This window comes from Gymnodraco acuticeps, unplaced genomic scaffold (genome assembly GCF_902827175.1).
Source record: "Gymnodraco acuticeps unplaced genomic scaffold, fGymAcu1.1, whole genome shotgun sequence".
Classification (NCBI taxonomy): domain Eukaryota; kingdom Metazoa; phylum Chordata; class Actinopteri; order Perciformes; family Bathydraconidae; genus Gymnodraco; species Gymnodraco acuticeps.
Genome location: NW_022991915.1, coordinates 117501 through 135610, shown reverse-complemented (window position 1 = coordinate 135610; position 18110 = coordinate 117501). Strand labels below are relative to the sequence as shown.

Here is an 18110-nt window from a genome sequence, read left to right as displayed (position 1 = left end):
ATAAGTACTCAGATCTTGTAGTAAATATAGCAGTACTCAGATCTTGTACTTGAGTAAAAGTACTCAGATATTGGACTTGAGTATAAGTACTCAGATCTTGTACTTGAGTATAAGTACTCAGATCTTGTAGTAAATATAGCAGTACTCAGATCTTGTACTTGAGTAAAAGTACTCAGATATTGGACTTGAGTATAAGTACTCAGATCTTGTACTTGAGTAAAAGTATAAGTACTCAGATCTTGTAGTAAAGTAGAAGTACTCAGGTCTGGTACTTTAGTAAAAGTAGAAGTACTCAGATCTTGTACTTGATTAAAAGTAGAAGTACTCAGATCTTGAAGTAAAAGTAGAAGTACTCTATCTGGTACTTGAGTAAAAGTACTCAGATCTTGTACTTGAGTAAAATAGAAGTACTCAGATCTGGTACTTGAGTAGAAGTACTCAGATCTTGTACTTGAGTAAATGTAGAAGTACTCAGATCTTGAAGTAAAAGTAGAAGTACTCTATCTGGTACTTGAGTAAAAGTACTCAGATATTGTACTGGAGTAAAAGTATAAGTACCCAGGTCTGGTACTTTAGTAAAAGTAGAAGTACTCAGGTCTTGTAATTGAGTAAAGTAGAAGTACTCAGATCTTGTACTTGAGTAAAAGTACAATTATTCAGATCTTGTACTTGAGTAAAAGTATAAGTACCCAGGTCTGGTACTTTAGTAAAAGTAGAAGTACTCAGGTCTTGTAATTGAGTAAAAGTAGAATTATTCAGATCTTGTACTTGAGTACAAGTAAAGATAGCATCAGGATGCAGGGAGTTAACAACGGCAATATTCCTGTGGTTCGTTTCCCTGTGCATTTGCAGAGCATGCTGTGCACGTGCACCTGATTGCCCTCCCCTCCCCCACTCTTACTAAGCCGTGCTGTGAGAAACAGGACAGAGCAGTGATGCAGTGACGCGTCCTAAAACCCGGAAATAAGATGCTGGTTCCCTCGCAACGTGATTTCTCCTCCATATGATTTTGGATATGTATGCAGTGTATTCATCTTGTACTTTAGTAAAAGTATAAGTACTCAGATCTTGTACTTGAGTATAAGTACTCAGATCTTGTAGTAAATATAGAAGTACTCAGATCTTGTACTTGAGTAAAAGTACTCAGATATTGGACTTGAGTATAAGTACTCAGATCTTGTACTTGAGTAAAAGTATAAGTACTCAGATCTTGTAGTAAAGTAAAAGTAGAAGTACTCAGATCTTGTACTTGATTAAAAGTAGAAGTACTCAGATCTTGTACTTGAGTAAAATAGAAGTACTCAGATCTGGTACTTGAGTAAAAGTACTCAGATATGTACTTGAGTAAATGTAGAAGTACTCAGATCTTGTAGTAAAGGTAGAAGTACTCTATCTGGTACTTGAGTAAAAGTAAAAGTACTCAGATATTGTACTGGAGTAAAAGTAGAAGTACTCAGATATTGTACTTGAGTAAATGTAGAAGTACTCAGATCTTGTAGTAAAAGTAGAAGTACTCTATCTGGTACTTGAGTAAAAGTACTCAGATATTGTACTGGAGTAAAAGTAGAAGTACTCAGATCTTGTACTTGAGTAAAAGTATAAGTACCCAGGTCTGGTACTTTAGTAAAAGTAGAAGTACTCAGGTCTTGTAATTGAGTAAAAGTAGAAGTACTCAGATCTTGTACTTGAGTAAAAGTAGAATTATTCAGATCTTGTACTTGAGTAAAAGTACAAGTACCCAGGTCTGGTACTTTAGTAAAAGTAGAAGTACTCAGGTCTTGTAATTGAGTAAAAGTAGAATTATTCAGATCTTGTACTTGAGTACAAGTAAAGATAGCATCAGGATGCAGGGAGTTAACAACGGCAATATTCCTGTGGTTCGTTTCCCTGTGCATTTGCAGAGCATGGTGTGCACGTGCACCTGATTGCCCTCCCCTCCCCCACTCTTACTAAGCCGTGCTGTGAGAAACAGGACAGAGCAGTGATGCAGTGACGCGTCCTAAAACACGGAAATAAGATGCTGGTTCCCTCGCAACGTGATTTCTCCTCCATATGATTTTGGATATGTATGCAGTGTATTCATCTTGTACTTTAGTAAAAGTATAAGTACTCAGATCTTGTACTTGAGTATAAGTACTCAGATCTTGTAGTAAATATAGAAGTACTCTATCTGGTACTTGAGTAAAAGTACTCAGATATTGTACTGGAGTAAAAGTAGAAGTACTCAGATCTTGTACTTGAGTAAAAGTATAAGTACTCAGATCTTGTAGTAAAGTAGAAGTACTCTATCTGGTACTTGAGTAAAAGTACTCAGATATTGTACTGGAGTAAAAGTAGAAGTACTCAGATCTTGTACTTGAGTAAAAGTATAAGTACCCAGGTCTGGTACTTTAGTAAAAGTAGAAGTACTCAGATCTTGTACTTGATTAAAAGTAGAAGTACTCAGATCTTGTACTTGAGTAAAATAGAAGTACTCAGATCTGGTACTTGAGTAAAAGTACTCAGATATGTACTTGAGTACATGTAGAAGTACTCTATCTGGTACTTGAGTAAAAGTAAAAGTACTCAGATATTGTACTGGAGTAAAAGTAGAAGTACTCAGATCTTGTACTTGAGTAAATGTAGAAGTACTCAGATCTTGAAGTAAAAGTAGAAGTACTCTATCTGGTACTTGAGTAAAAGTACTCAGATATTGTACTGGAGTAAAAGTAGAAGTACTCAGATCTTGTACTTGAGTAAAAGTATAAGTACCCAGGTCTGGTACTTTAGTAAAAGTAGAAGTACTCAGGTCTTGTAATTGAGTAAAAGTAGAAGTACTCAGATCTTGTACTCGAGTAAAAGTAGAATTATTCAGATCTTGTACTTGAGTAAAAGTACAAGTACCCAGGTCTGGTACTTTAGTAAAAGTAGAAGTACTCAGGTCTTGTAATTGAGTAAAAGTAGAATTATTCAGATCTTGTACTTGAGTACAAGTAAAGATAGCATCAGGATGCAGGGAGTTAACAACGGCAATATTCCTGTGGTTCGTTTCCCTGTGCATTTGCAGAGCATGGTGTGCACGTGCACTTGATTGCCCTCCCCTCCCCCACTCTTACTAAGCCGTGCTGTGAGAAACAGGACAGAGCAGTGATGCAGTGACGCGTCCTAAAACCCGGAAATAAGATGCTGGTTCCCTCGCAACGTGATTTCTCCTCCATATGATTTTGGATATGTATGCAGTGTATTCATCTTGTACTTTAGTAAAAGTACAAGTACTCAGATCTTGTACTTGAGTATAAGTACTCAGATCTTGTAGTAAATATAGCAGTACTCAGATCTTGTACTTGAGTAAAAGTACTCAGATATTGGACTTGAGTATAAGTACTCAGATCTTGTACTTGAGTAAAAGTATAAGTACTCAGATCTTGTAGTAAAGTAGAAGTACTCAGGTCTGGTACTTTAGTAAAAGTAGAAGTACTCAGATCTTGTACTTGATTAAAAGTAGAAGTACTCAGATCTTGAAGTAAAAGTAGAAGTACTCTATCTGGTACTTGAGTAAAAGTACTCAGATCTTGTACTTGAGTAAAAGTATAAGTACTCAGATCTGGTACTTGAGTAGAAGTACTCAGATCTTGTACTTGAGTAAATGTAGAAGTACTCAGATCTTGAAGTAAAAGTAGAAGTACTCTATCTGGTACTTGAGTAAAAGTACTCAGATATTGTACTGGAGTAAAAGTATAAGTACCCAGGTCTGGTACTTTAGTAAAAGTGGAAGTACTCAGGTCTTGTAATTGAGTAAAAGTAGAAGTACTCAGATCTTGTACTTGAGTAAAAGTACAATTATTCAGATCTTGTACTTGAGTAAAAGTATAAGTACCCAGGTCTGGTACTTTAGTAAAAGTAGAAGTACTCAGGTCTTGTAATTGAGTAAAAGTAGAATTATTCAGATCTTGTACTTGAGTACAAGTAAAGATAGCATCAGGATGCAGGGAGTTAACAACGGCAATATTCCTGTGGTTCGTTTCCCTGTGCATTTGCAGAGCATGCTGTGCACGTGCACCTGATTGCCCTCCCCTCCCCCACTCTTACTAAGCCGTGCTGTGAGAAACAGGACAGAGCAGTGATGCAGTGACGCGTCCTAAAACCCGGAAATAAGATGCTGGTTCCCTCGCAACGTGATTTCTCCTCCATATGATTTTGGATATGTATGCAGTGTATTCATCTTGTACTTTAGTAAAAGTATAAGTACTCAGATCTTGTACTTTAGTATAAGTACTCAGATCTTGTAGTAAATATAGAAGTACTCAGATCTTGTACTTGAGTAAAAGTACTCAGATATTGGACTTGAGTAAAAGTACTCAGATCTTGTACTTGAGTAAAAGTATAAGTACTCAGATATTGTAGTAAAGTAAAAGTAGAAGTACTCAGGTCTGGTACTTTAGTAAAAGTAGAAGTACTCAGATCTTGTACTTGATTAAAAGTAGAAGTACTCAGATCTTGTACTTGAGTAAAATAGAAGTACTCAGATCTGGTACTTGAGTAGAAGTACTCAGATCTTGTACTTGAGTAAATGTAGAAGTACTCAGATCTTGAAGTAAAAGTAGAAGTACTCTATCTGGTACTTGAGTAAAAGTACTCAGATATTGTACTGGAGTAAAAGTAGAAGTACTCAGATCTTGTACTTGAGTAAAAGTATAAGTACCCAGGTCTGGTACTTTAGTAAAAGTAGAAGTACTCAGGTCTTGTAATTGAGTAAAAGTAGAAGTACTCAGATCTTGTACTTGAGTAAAAGTAGAATTATTCAGATCTTGTACTTGAGTAAAAGTACAAGTACCCAGGTCTGGTACTTTAGTAAAAGTAGAAGTACTCAGGTCTTGTAATTGAGTAAAAGTAGAATTATTCAGATCTTGTACTTGAGTACAAGTAAAGATAGCATCAGGATGCAGGGAGTTAACAACGGCAATATTCCTGTGGTTCGTTTCCCTGTGCATTTGCAGAGCATGGTGTGCACGTGCACCTGATTGCCCTCCCCTCCCCCACTCTTACTAAGCCGTGCTGTGAGAAACAGGACAGAGCAGTGATGCAGTGACGAGTCCTAAAACCCGGAAATAAGATGCTGGTTCCCTCGCAACGTGATTTCTCCTCCATATGATTTTGGATATGTATGCAGTGTATTCATCTTGTACTTTAGTAAAAGTATAAGTACTCAGATCTTGTACTTGAGTATAAGTACTCAGATCTTGTAGTAAATATAGAAGTACTCAGATCTTGTACTTGAGTAAAAGTACTCAGATATTGGACTTGAGTATAAGTACTCAGATCTTGTACTTGAGTAAAAGTATAAGTACTCAGATATTGTAGTAAAGTAAAAGTAGAAGTACTCAGGTCTGGTACTTTAGTAAAAGTAGAAGTACTCAAATATTGTACTTGATTAAAAGTAGAAGTACTCAGATCTTGTACTTGAGTAAAATAGAAGTACTCAGATCTTGTACTTGAGTAAATGTAGAAGTACTCAGATCTTGTACTTGAGTAAAAGTAGAAGTACTCAGATCTTGTAGTAAACGTAGAAGTACTCAGATCTTGTACTTGAGTAAAAGTACTCAGGTCTTGTAATTGAGTAAAAGTAGAAGTACAGATCTTGTACTTGAGTAAAAGTACAATTATTCAGATCTTGTACTTGAATAAAAGTATAAGTACCCAGGTCTGGTACTTTAGTAAAAGTAGAAGTACTCAGGTCTTGTAATTGAGTAAAAGTAGAATTATTCAGATCTTGTACTTGAGTACAAGTAAAGATAGCATCAGGATGCAGGGAGTTAACAACGGCAATATTCCTGTGGTTCGTTTCCCTGTGCATTTGCAGAGCATGTTGTGCACGTGCACCTGATTGCCCTCCCCTCCCCCACTCTTACTAAGCCGTGCTGTGAGAAACAGGACAGAGCAGTGATGCAGTGACGCGTCCTAAAACCCGGAAATAAGATGCTGGTTCCCTCGCAACGTGATTTCTCCTCCATATGATTTTGGATATGTATGCAGTGTATTCATCTTGTACTTTAGTAAAAGTATAAGTACTCAGATCTTGTACTTTAGTATAAGTACTCAGATCTTGTAGTAAATATAGAAGTACTCAGATCTTGTACTTGAGTAAAAGTACTCAGATATTGGACTTGAGTAAAAGTACTCAGATCTTGTACTTGAGTAAAAGTATAAGTACTCAGATATTGTAGTAAAGTAAAAGTAGAAGTACTCAGGTCTGGTACTTTAGTAAAAGTAGAAGTACTCAGATCTTGTACTTGATTAAAAGTAGAAGTACTCAGATCTTGTACTTGAGTAAAATAGAAGTACTCAGATCTGGTACTTGAGTAGAAGTACTCAGATCTTGTACTTGAGTAAATGTAGAAGTACTCAGATCTTGAAGTAAAAGTAGAAGTACTCTATCTGGTACTTGAGTAAAAGTACTCAGATATTGTACTGGAGTAAAAGTAGAAGTACTCAGATCTTGTACTTGAGTAAAAGTATAAGTACCCAGGTCTGGTACTTTAGTAAAAGTAGAAGTACTCAGGTCTTGTAATTGAGTAAAAGTAGAAGTACTCAGATCTTGTACTTGAGTAAAAGTAGAATTATTCAGATCTTGTACTTGAGTAAAAGTACAAGTACCCAGGTCTGGTACTTTAGTAAAAGTAGAAGTACTCAGGTCTTGTAATTGAGTAAAAGTAGAATTATTCAGATCTTGTACTTGAGTACAAGTAAAGATAGCATCAGGATGCAGGGAGTTAACAACGGCAATATTCCTGTGGTTCGTTTCCCTGTGCATTTGCAGAGCATGGTGTGCACGTGCACCTGATTGCCCTCCCCTCCCCCACTCTTACTAAGCCGTGCTGTGAGAAACAGGACAGAGCAGTGATGCAGTGACGCGTCCTAAAACCCGGAAATAAGATGCTGGTTCCCTCGCAACGTGATTTCTCCTCCATATGATTTTGGATATGTATGCAGTGTATTCATCTTGTACTTTAGTAAAAGTATAAGTACTCAGATCTTGTACTTGAGTATAAGTACTCAGATCTTGTAGTAAATATAGAAGTACTCAGATCTTGTACTTGAGTAAAAGTACTCAGATATTGGACTTGAGTATAAGTACTCAGATCTTGTACTTGAGTAAAAGTATAAGTACTCAGATATTGTAGTAAAGTAGAAGTACTCAGGTCTGGTACTTTAGTAAAAGTAGAAGTACTCAAATCTTGTACTTGATTAAAAGTAGAAGTACTCAGATCTTGTACTTGAGTAAAATAGAAGTACTCAGATCTGGTACTTGAGTAGAAGTACTCAGATCTTGTACTTGAGTAAAAGTAGAAGTACTCAGATCTTGTAGTAAACGTAGAAGTACTCAGATCTTGTACTTGAGTAAAAGTACTCAGGTCTTGTAATTGAGTAAAAGTAGAAGTACTCAGATCTTGTACTTGAGTAAAAGTACAATTATTCAGATCTTGTACTTGAATAAAAGTATAAGTACCCAGGTCTGGTACTTTAGTAAAAGTAGAAGTACTCAGGTCTTGTAATTGAGTAAAAGTAGAATTATTCAGATCTTGTACTTGAGTACAAGTAAAGATAGCATCAGGATGCAGGGAGTTAACAACGGCAATATTCCTGTGGTTCGTTTCCCTGTGCATTTGCAGAGCATGTTGTGCACGTGCACCTGATTGCCCTCCCCTCCCCCACTCTTACTAAGCCGTGCTGTGAGAAACAGGACAGAGCAGTGATGCAGTGACGCGTCCTAAAACCCGGAAATAAGATGCTGGTTCCCTCGCAACGTGATTTCTCCTCCATATTATTTTGGATATGTATGCAGTGTATTCATCTTGTACTTTAGTAAAAGTAAAAGTACTCAGATATTGGACTTGAGTATAAGTACTCAGATATTGTACTTGAGTAAAAGTATAAGTACTCAGATCTTGTAGTAAAGTAAAAGTAGAATTACTCAGGTCTGGTACTTTAGTAAAAGTAGAAGTACTCAGATCTTGTACTTGAGTAAAATAGAAGTACTCAGATCTGGTACTTGAGTAAAAGTACTCAGATATGTACTTGAGTAAATATAGAAGTACTCAGATCTTGTAGTAAAAGTAGAAGTACTCTATCTGGTACTTGAGTAAAAGTAAAAGTACTCAGATATTGTACTGGAGTAAAAGTAGAAGTACTCAGATATTGTACTTGAGTAAATGTAGAAGTACTCAGATATTGTAGTAAAAGTAGAAGTACTCTATCTGCTACTTGAGTAAAAGTACTCAGATATTGTACTGGAGTAAAAGTAGAAGTACTCAGATCGTGTACTTGAGTAAAAGTATAAGTACCCAGGTCTGGTACTTTAGTAAAAGTAGAAGTACTCAGGTCTTGTAATTGAGTAAAAGTAGAAGTACTCAGATCTTGTACTTGAGTAAAAGTAGAATTATTCAGATCTTGTACTTGAGTAAAAGTATAAGTACCCAGGTCTGGTACTTTAGTAAAAGTAGAAGTACTCAGGTCTTGTAATTGAGTAAAAGTAGAAGTACTCAGATCTTGTACTTGAGTAAAAGTAGAATTATTCAGATATTATACTTGAGTACAAGTAAAGATAGCATCAGGATGCAGGGAGTTAACAACGGCAATATTCCTGTGGTTCGTTTCCCCGTGCATTTGCAGAGCATGGTGTGCACGTGCACCTGATTGCCCTCCCCTCCCCCACTCTTACTTGTAGTAAATATAGAAGTACTCAGATATTGGACTTGAGTATAAGTACTCAGATCTTGTACTTGAGTAAAAGTAGAAGTACTCAGATATTGTAGTACATATAGAAGTACTCAGATCTTGTACTTGAGTAAAAGTATAAGTACTCAGATCTTGTAGTAAAGTAAAAGTAGAAGTACTCAGATCTTGTAGTAAAGTAAAAGTAGAAGTACTCAGATCTTGTACTTGATTAAAAGTAGAAGTACTCAGATCTTGTACTTGAGTAAAATAGAAGTACTCAGATCTGGTACTTGAGTAAAAGTACTCAGATATGTACTTGAGTAAATGTAGATGTACTCAGATCTTGTAGTAAAAGTAGAAGTACTCATATCTTGTACTTGAGTAAATGTAGAAGTACTCAGATCTTGTAGTAAAAGTAGAAGTACTCTATCTGGTACTTGAGTAAAAGTACTCAGATATTGTACTGGAGTAAAAGTAGAAGTACTCAGATCTTGTACTTGAGTAAAAGTATAAGTACCCAGGTCTGGTACTTTAGTAAAAGTAGAAGTACTCAGATAGTGTACTTGAGTCAATGTAGAAGTACTCAGATATTGTACTTGAGTAAAAGTAGATCTGTAGTAAAAGTAGAAGTACTCAGATCTTGTACTTGAGTAAATGTAGAAGTACTGAGATATTGTAGTAAAAGTAGAAGTACTCTATCTGGTACTTGAGTAAAAGTACTCAGATATTGTACTGGAGTAAAAGTAGAAGTACTCAGATCTTGTACTTGAGTAAAAGTAGAATTATTCAGATCTTGTGCTTGAGTACAAGTAAAGATAGCATCAGGATGCAGGGAGTTAACAACGGCAATATTCCTGTGGTTCGTTTCCCCGTGCATTTGCAGAGCATGGTGCACGTGCACCTGATTGCCCTCCCCTCCCCCACTCTTACTAAGCTGTGCTGTGAGTTCAGAAACAGGACAGAGCAGTGATGCAGTGACGCATCCTAAAACCCGGAAGTAAGCAACGTGATTTCTCCTCCATAGGATTTTGGATATTTATGCACTGTATTCATGTGCAATGCCTAAATTAGTGAAGTTTACACAGGCACGTGGGGGGGGGGGGGCAGCTCGGGGGATGAGAGGAGTGCATGCAGACACGTGATGTAAAGTCTTGCTTTTACGTAAATTGAAGAACTGAAGTAAAGATCGTCTTGTTTTTTAAACGTATGCACGCCTGGAAATCCCTCTTGTGTCCACGTGTGCAACAAATATTGGAGGCACTGCTGAGGTATTAATGTTTCGCCGTGTCTGTGTGTGACACCAACTCGGACGGAGTTTTCCCCTGACGGGAGCGAGCAGGGCTGGAGCACCGGACGCGCACAGCAGGTTGCAACTGGATCAGCTCAAAGAGGTGTGTGATGAAGCTAAAGTCTCAAGTGGAAATGTCATTACAAGGCGAGCTTTAACAAGACTAATAACAGAATCCGTGGATAATGTAATAAATGATGAAGAAGAGGATATTTCAATGTATCATCTAAGGAAATTGCTAAAACTCATTTAGCAAATAATGAAAAATACTGGCAACAGTGATGATATGGATACAACAGAGAGCAAAGCACAGAACAGCCAGCAAACAATTGAAGAGTTGAGTTTGGCTGAAAAATATTCACAGCTTCAGCTAAACAGTCAAGCGCTACATGATGAGGTTAGAAGACTGAGAGAGTGAACAGCACACCATTAAGTCAGGCTTTTAGTGCACATGGCTTTCATGTGGCACTTCTCTTTGTAAAAGTGGTGTAAATAATACATAATATTATACCTTCTTAGCCAGATAACGTAAGCTAGCTATTAACTTTCTTATTCAATTAAGTTGGGATAACATTAGCTTCAATAAGTTATGTGACAATGGTCATCATTAAATCAGAATGACTGAACTGACTGAGAACCTGCTAACATTGAAATATCCTGAACAGGATCAGGGTGTAATTAATAATTAAGGCTATTCTTCTGTCTAACAGGTGAGATGGCTGACAATTAAGAAAACAGAGTTCAGTGAGGAAGAGACGGCTTGGTCTTCAACAGGATGCCAGGATCACATTTTTAACACACCGTTTAAAGGTAAGTGCTTACAATGTTGTATGTTTTAAATAAACACAAGCAAATAGTGCAAATTAAATCACAATATCTTAATTTATAATCCCAACATTGCTTCCCATGGGAATCTTAACTCCAAAAAGTTACTTTTTACTGGCAGTATTAACATTTAAAGCTAGGGAAAAGCAAAAAGCTATGCAATTATTTAAGATAAGATAATTTTGTAATATTTGGTAACATTTTCTAAATATTCATTCATCAATAAATAAGCCACTTACAAAAGTCAAATGTGAGTGTTTAAAACAAAAGAAACACCATATGCCTGTTACAGACTCTGGGCATCATATAAATGGGCCACATGGAAGTTGAGCATGTTCCCATATAATAATACAAAGTTATCCCAATAACTGTTTTAGTCAAACAGTTATTATTCAGAATAAATCATATATAATTAAATAAGCATCTCTGGGGCCAATTGGGTTATTATTTCTTATTTGTTGACGTCAGTTGTGATGATTTAAACATAACCCTTTGGATGTTTTAATCAAACTTTGTTGATAAACATTTGAATGTAATGTGTCTCAGACACAGGTGAGTGAATATGTAAACATAACATTCTAACCGGCAACATGACCGTAGTTTATTTATAATAATGTGTAGTCAAATAGATTTCACACTGTTGTCTCCAGCATTGTCTATTGCTGCCCTTAGTCTTTTGGATACTTTTGCAAGGAAAACTATGTGGGAGCAGAGCACATCTTTGTTTTAGTGACTGGAAATGCACTTTAGTGTACACTTGGTTTTAGTTAAAGTTAAAGCCTTTTATTGTCATTATACAAAAAATACAACGAGATTCAGAGTGCAACTCTGTCCCAGTGTGCAAAAGCCGCCGACGGTTTTCTCTGCCATCCTAATCACTCTCTGCAGGGCTTTCTTGTCCGCAGCTGAACATCCAGCATACCACACAGAGATGGAGAATGACAGCACGCTCTCGATGGTCGCCCGGTAGAAGGACACCAGCAGCTTCTTGTTCAGTCTGTTCCTCCGAAGCACCCTCATGAAGTGCAGTCGCTGCTGGGCCTTTTTAACTGCTGCAGTGGTGTGTGCAGCTGAGGCTCTCCGAAATTTGAACCCCGAGGAACTTAAAGGTGGGGACCCTCTCCACTCTCTCTCCATTGAGGTGAAGGGGGGCGGGTTCTGGACGGTGTTTTCTGAAGTTTATAATAATAATAATAATTTTCCTTTTTAAATGTTACTTTCAACACTGTATCCAATCCAAGTATGCAAATTATACTACTAACATTCAATCTCTATCTATTTAAGTCTTGACCCCTTGATGCATCTCTTCAAGACAAGTTACTGGGCAAACACCAAACTGCAAGATGAAAACTATTGTCATTGATTGGATGCCACATCTCTGCCTATTTGCAGAGACAACTCCCCAGAAGAAGAAATAACCTGCAGTTACGGGGATGCTGACTGGCCTTTGCGCAAACAGGTACATTTACACATATAACTCAACAATAACACGTGATTCAACACATTTTATTGTTTCCGTCCAAATAATTATAGTACGTGATTAATTTGTTTATTATTGGATAGCTATACCTTTTGAGATCTTCTCTTAGTGCATTCTTGTGTTATAGGTTCATTCTACGTATATTTCTACACTTCCTGAGCCTGTGCATGTTTGAAAGGGTAATTTGAAAGCAGTCCATTGCAACCCCTTTTTGATATTGAGGTAATTCAGTAATATGGAGCTGTCTCCACAATATGTTAATGTTGTCCTTTTCAAGAGAGGACCTTTTAAAAAAAAAACTATTTTCTGATACAGCTTTAATCCTGTTACTAATTGAGTGATTTGTGTAGATCTGACTGAAGAAACTAAATTGAACATATTTTTAGACTAGCTATAATGGGATTTGTTACTTAAACCTGTCACACACACTGGTTTCTAGTCTTGTCCTTATGGGGCCCTCCCGTTTGGTTATAACTTAAAGTAATTTTAAAACATTTATGCAACACCTTTTAGAATCTAAACTCTAGTTGTTGTAGGCGTAAGTTAACACTTTGTGAGCATAAGCATGGTTAAAACGGTTATCATTTACCTTAGCCTCGATGGGAGTAGTTACATAAACCTGTCACACATACTGGTTTCTAGTCTTGTCCTTATGGGGCCCTCCCGTTTGGTTATAACTTAAAGTCATTTAAAAACATTTGTGCAACAACTTTTGGAATCTAAACTCAAGTTGTTGTAGGCTTAAGTTAACACTTTGTGAGCATAAGCATGGTTACAACGGTTATCATTTACCTTAGCCTCGCTGGGAGTAGTTACAGAAACCTGTCACACACACTTGTTTCTAGTCTTGTCCTTATGAGGCCCTCCCGTTTGGTTATAACTTAAAATGAATTAAAAGATTTCTAAAGTACCTTTTTAACATCTAATAGTAGGTCATTGTATGTATAAGTCTACACTTCCTGAGCCTATGCATGTTTGAAAGGGTAATTTGAAAGCAGTCCATTGCAACCCCTTTTTGATATTGAAAAATGTATTGAGACCACAGGACTAAATAATGCCATGCCTTTGTTTTGATCCAAATCCAGTTTCAGATAGTTTGTATCTTCTTAGTGCATTCTTGTTGTATCTCAGTTCCAGGTGACAAACGGGCATACTAATCCAGAGGGAGTTGAGGAGGAGAGGCTCCCCTTAGACTTGACTTTCCCCGAAACATCAACAAGTGACTGTGCTACGACCGAGGTATTTCAGTAATATGGAGCTGTCTCCACAATATGTTAATTTCAAGAGAGGACCCTTTTTTAAAAAACTCTTTTCTGATACAGCTTTAATCCTGTTACTAATTGAGTGATTTGTGTAGATCTGACTGAGGAAACTAAATTGAACATATTTTTAGACTAGCTATAATGGGATTTGTTACTTAAACCTGTCACACACACTGGTTTCTAGTCTTGTCCTTATGGGGCCCTCCCGTTTGGTTATAACTTAAAGTAATTTTAAAACATTTATGCAACACCTTTTAGAATCTAAACTCTAGTTGTTGTAGGCGTAAGTTAACACTTTGTGAGCATAAGCATGGTTAAAACAGTTATCATTTACCTTAGCCTCGATGGGAGTAGTTACATAAACCTGTCACACACACTGGTTTCTAGTCTTGTCCTTATGGGGCCCCTCCCGTTTGGTTATAACTTAAAGTCATTTAAAAACATTTGTGCAACAACTTTTGGAATCTAAACTCAAGTTGTTGTAGGCTTAAGTTAACACTTTGTGAGCATAAGCATGGTTACAACGGTTATCATTTACCTTAGCCTCGCTGGGAGTAGTTACAGAAACCTGTCACACACACTTGTTTCTAGTCTTGTCCTTATGAGGCCCTCCCGTTTGGTTATAACTTAAAATGAATTAAAAGATTTCTAAAGTACCTTTTTAACATCTAATAGTAGGTCATTGTATGTATAAGTCTACACTTCCTGAGCCTATGCATGTTTGAAAGGGTAATTTGAAAGCAGTCCATTGCAACCCCTTTTTGATATTGGAAAATGTATTGAGACCACAGGACTAAATAATGCCATGCCTTTGTTTTGATCCAAATCCAGTTTCAGATAGTTTGTATCTTCTTAGTGCATTCTTGTTGTATCTCAGTTCCAGGTGACAAACGGGCATACTAATCCAGAGGGAGTTGAGGAGGAGAGGCTCCCCTTAGACTTGACTTTCCCCGAAACATCAACAAGTGACTGTGCTACGACCGAGGTATTTCAGTAATATGGAGCTGTCTCCACAATATGTTAATTTCAAGAGAGGACCCTTTTTAAAAAAAACTCTTTTCTGATACAGCTTTAATCCTGTTACTAATTGAGTGATTTGTGTAGATCTGACTGAGGAAACTAAATTGAACATATTTTTAGACTAGCTATAATGGGATTTGTTACTTAAACCTGTCACACACACTGGTTTCTAGTCTTGTCCTTATGGGGCCCTCCCGTTTGGTTATAACTTAAAGTAATTTTAAAACATTTATGCAACACCTTTTAGAATCTAAACTCTAGTTGTTGTAGGCGTAAGTTAACACTTTGTGAGCATAAGCATGGTTAAAACAGTTATCATTTACCTTAGCCTCGATGGGAGTAGTTACATAAACCTGTCACACACACTGGTTTCTAGTCTTGTCCTTATGGGGCCCTCCCGTTTGGTTATAACTTAAAGTCATTTAAAAACATTTGTGCAACAACTTTTGGAATCTAAACTCAAGTTGTTGTAGGCTTAAGTTAACACTTTGTGAGCATAAGCATGGTTAAAACAGTTATCATTTACCTTAGCCTCGATGGGAGTAGTTACAAAAACCTGTCACACACACTGGTTTCTAGTCTTGTCCTTATGGGGCCCTCCCGTTTGGTTATAACTTAAAGTCATTTAAAAACATTTGTGCAACACCTTTTGGAATCTAAACTCAAGTTGTTGTAGGCGTAAGTTAACACTTTGTGAGCATAAGCATGGTTAAAATGGTTATCATTTACCTTAGCCTCGCTGGGAGTAGTTACAGAAACCTGTCACACACACTTGTTTCTAGTCTTGTCCTTATGAGGCCCTCCCGTTTGGTTATAACTTAAAATGAATTAAAAGATTTCTAAAGTACCTTTTTAACATCTAATAGTAGGTCATTGTATGTATAAGTCTACACTTCCTGAGCCTATGCATGTTTGAAAGGGTAATTTGAAAGCAGTCCATTGCAACCCCTTTTTGATATTGTAAAATGTATTGAGACCACAGGACTAAATAATGCCATGCCTTTGTTTTGATCCAAATCCAGTTTCAGATAGTTTGTATCTTCTTAGTGCATTCTTGTTGTATCTCAGTTCCAGGTGACAAACGGGCATACTAATCCAGAGGGAGTTGAGGAGGAGAGGCTCCCCTTAGACTTGACTTTCCCCGAAACATCAACAAGTGACTGTGCTACGACCGAGGTATTTCAGTAATATGGAGCTGTCTCCACAATATGTTAATTTCAAGAGAGGACCCTTTTTTTAAAAACTCTTTTCTGATACAGCTTTAATCCTGTTACTAATTGAGTGATTTGTGTAGATCTGACTGAAGAAACTAAATTGAACATATTTTTAGACTAGCTATAATGGGATTTGTTACTTAAACCTGTCACACACACTGGTTTCTAGTCTTGTCCTTATGGGGCACTCCCGTCTGGTTATAACTTAAAGTAATTTTAAAACATTTGTGCAACACCTTTTAGAATCTAAACTCTAGTTGTTGTAGGCGTAAGTTAACACTTTGTGAGCATAAGCATGGTTAAACCGGCTATCATTTACCTTAGCCTCGATGGGAGTAGTTACAGAAACCTGTCACACACACACTTGTTTCTAGTCTTGTCCTTATGGGGCCCTCCCGTTTGGTTATAACATAAAATGAATTAAAAGATTTCTAAAGTACCTTTTTTAACATCTAATAGTAGGTCATTGTATGTATAATTCTACTCTTCCTGAGCCTATGCATGTTTGAAAGGGTAATTTGAAAGCAGTCCATTGCAACCCCTTTTTGATATTGTAAAATGTATTGAGACCACAGGACTAAATAATGCCATGCCTTTGTTTTGATCCAAATCCAGTTTTAGATAGTTTATCATGTAGCTAACTTCAGCAACTAATAATTATATACATGGTTACTATCTTCTTAGTGCATTATTGTTGTATCTCAGTTCCAGGTGACAAACGGGCAGACTAATCCAGAGGGAGTTGAGGAGGAGAGGCTCCCCTTAGACTTGACTTTCCCCGAAACATCAACAAGTGACTGTGCTACTACCGAGGTAATTCAGTAATATGGAGCTGTCTCCACAATATGTTAATGTTGTCCTTTTCAAGAGAGGACCTTTTTTTTAAAAACGCTTTTCTGATACAGCTTTAATCCTGTTACTAATTGAGTGATTTGTGTAGATCTGACTGAGGAAACTAAATTGAACATATTTTTAGACTATAATGGGATCTGTTACTTAAACCTGTCACACACACTTGTTTCTAGTCTTGTGCTTATGGGGCCCTCCCGTTTGGTTATAACTTAAAGTAATTTTAAAACATTTGTGCAACACCTTTTAGAATCTAAACTCTAGTTGTTGTAGGTGTAAGTTAACACTTTGTGAGCATAAGCATGGTTAAAACGGTTATCATTTACCTTAGCCTCGATGGGAGTAGTTACTTAAACCTGTCACACATACTGGTTTCTAGTCTTGTCCTTATGGGGCCCTCCCATTTGGTTATAACTTAAAGTCATTTAAAAACATGTGTGCAACACCTTTTAGAATCTAAACTCAAGTTGTTGTAGGCGTAAGTTAACACTTTGTGAGCATAAGCATGGTTAAAACGGTTATCATTTACATTAGCCTCGATGGGAGTAGTTACAGAAACCTGTCACACACACTTGTTTCTAGTCTTGTCCTTATGGGGCCCTCCCGTTTGGTTAGGACCTAAAATGAATAACATTATTTCTAAAGTACCTTTATCACATCTAATAGTAGGTCATTGTATGTATAATTCTACACTTCCTGAGCCTGTGCATGTTTGAAAGGGTAATTTGAAAGCAGTCCATTGCAACCCCTTTTTGATATTGTAAAATGTATTGAGACCACAGGACTAAATAATGCCATGCCTTTGTTTTGATCCAAATCCAGTTTCAGATAGTTTGTCATTTAGCTAACTTCAGCAACTAATGATTATATGCATGGTTACTATCTTCTTAGTGCATTATTTTTGTATCTCAGTTCCAGGTGACAAACGGGCAGACTAATCCAGGGAGGGAGTTGAGGACGAGACGCTCTCCTTGGAACTTTATGTCTACATAAGCATCAAACAGTGACTGTGCTACTACCGAGGTAATTCAGTAATATGGAGCCGTCTCCACAATATGTTTATTCTTTCCTTTTCACTATGTACCAAGATAAGACCTTTTACATTTTACAATGTTTACATGTATTATTATGTACATTTAAGTAAGTATTCTGTCTGTAATAAATTAAGTGTATTCATTTACTCTGCAACATAGACATTTTCAAGTATTTGCCTTGGATGTCACAAACTACACTGGAGCAGGACTGTAAATGAGCCACACGGACATCTTCTGGAATACCATTTTGCAACTTTGATAAATTCTATAAATTATGCTAGACGCTAGTTTGTATCTGCACAATGAATGGGAGCTTACAGATACATTGACCAATCACTTTGTTGATAATCAAACTCTTAGTATCAAACAAAATGGTGTGTCTGATTGTGATGGAATAAAGTGATCAGAAGGTGTCGCACCATTAACATTCTTTCAGATCTGCAA

At 36.9% G+C, this 18110-nt stretch overlaps 1 protein-coding gene across 13 annotated transcripts in view; it reads left to right on the top strand.

The window, feature by feature from the left end:
- The first annotated feature begins 9794 nt into the window (after nt 1–9794).
- The window catches only part of LOC117535622, a 9185-nt gene continuing 869 nt past the window's right edge, over nt 9795–18110 (top strand). The window contains exons 1-10 of one of the 13 annotated variants that reach the window (XM_034200148.1): nt 9795–10085; nt 10693–10792; nt 11713–11916; nt 12200–12266; nt 12397–12466; nt 13419–13526; nt 14427–14534; nt 15638–15745; nt 16489–16596; nt 17545–17655. In XM_034200148.1, coding sequence (XP_034056039.1) covers nt 12241–12266; nt 12397–12466; nt 13419–13526; nt 14427–14534; nt 15638–15745; nt 16489–16596; nt 17545–17625 — 609 coding nt within the window. In that variant the 5' untranslated portion in view covers nt 9795–10085; nt 10693–10792; nt 11713–11916; nt 12200–12240 and the 3' untranslated portion in view covers nt 17626–17655. Of the gene's footprint in view, nt 10086–10692; nt 10793–11695; nt 11949–12091; nt 12267–12396; nt 12467–13418; nt 13527–14426; nt 14894–15637; nt 15746–16488; nt 16597–17544; nt 17656–18110 lie in introns of those variants that run through there. The other 12 variants (XM_034200151.1, XM_034200153.1, XM_034200147.1 and 9 more) reach the window with 12 other exon arrangements.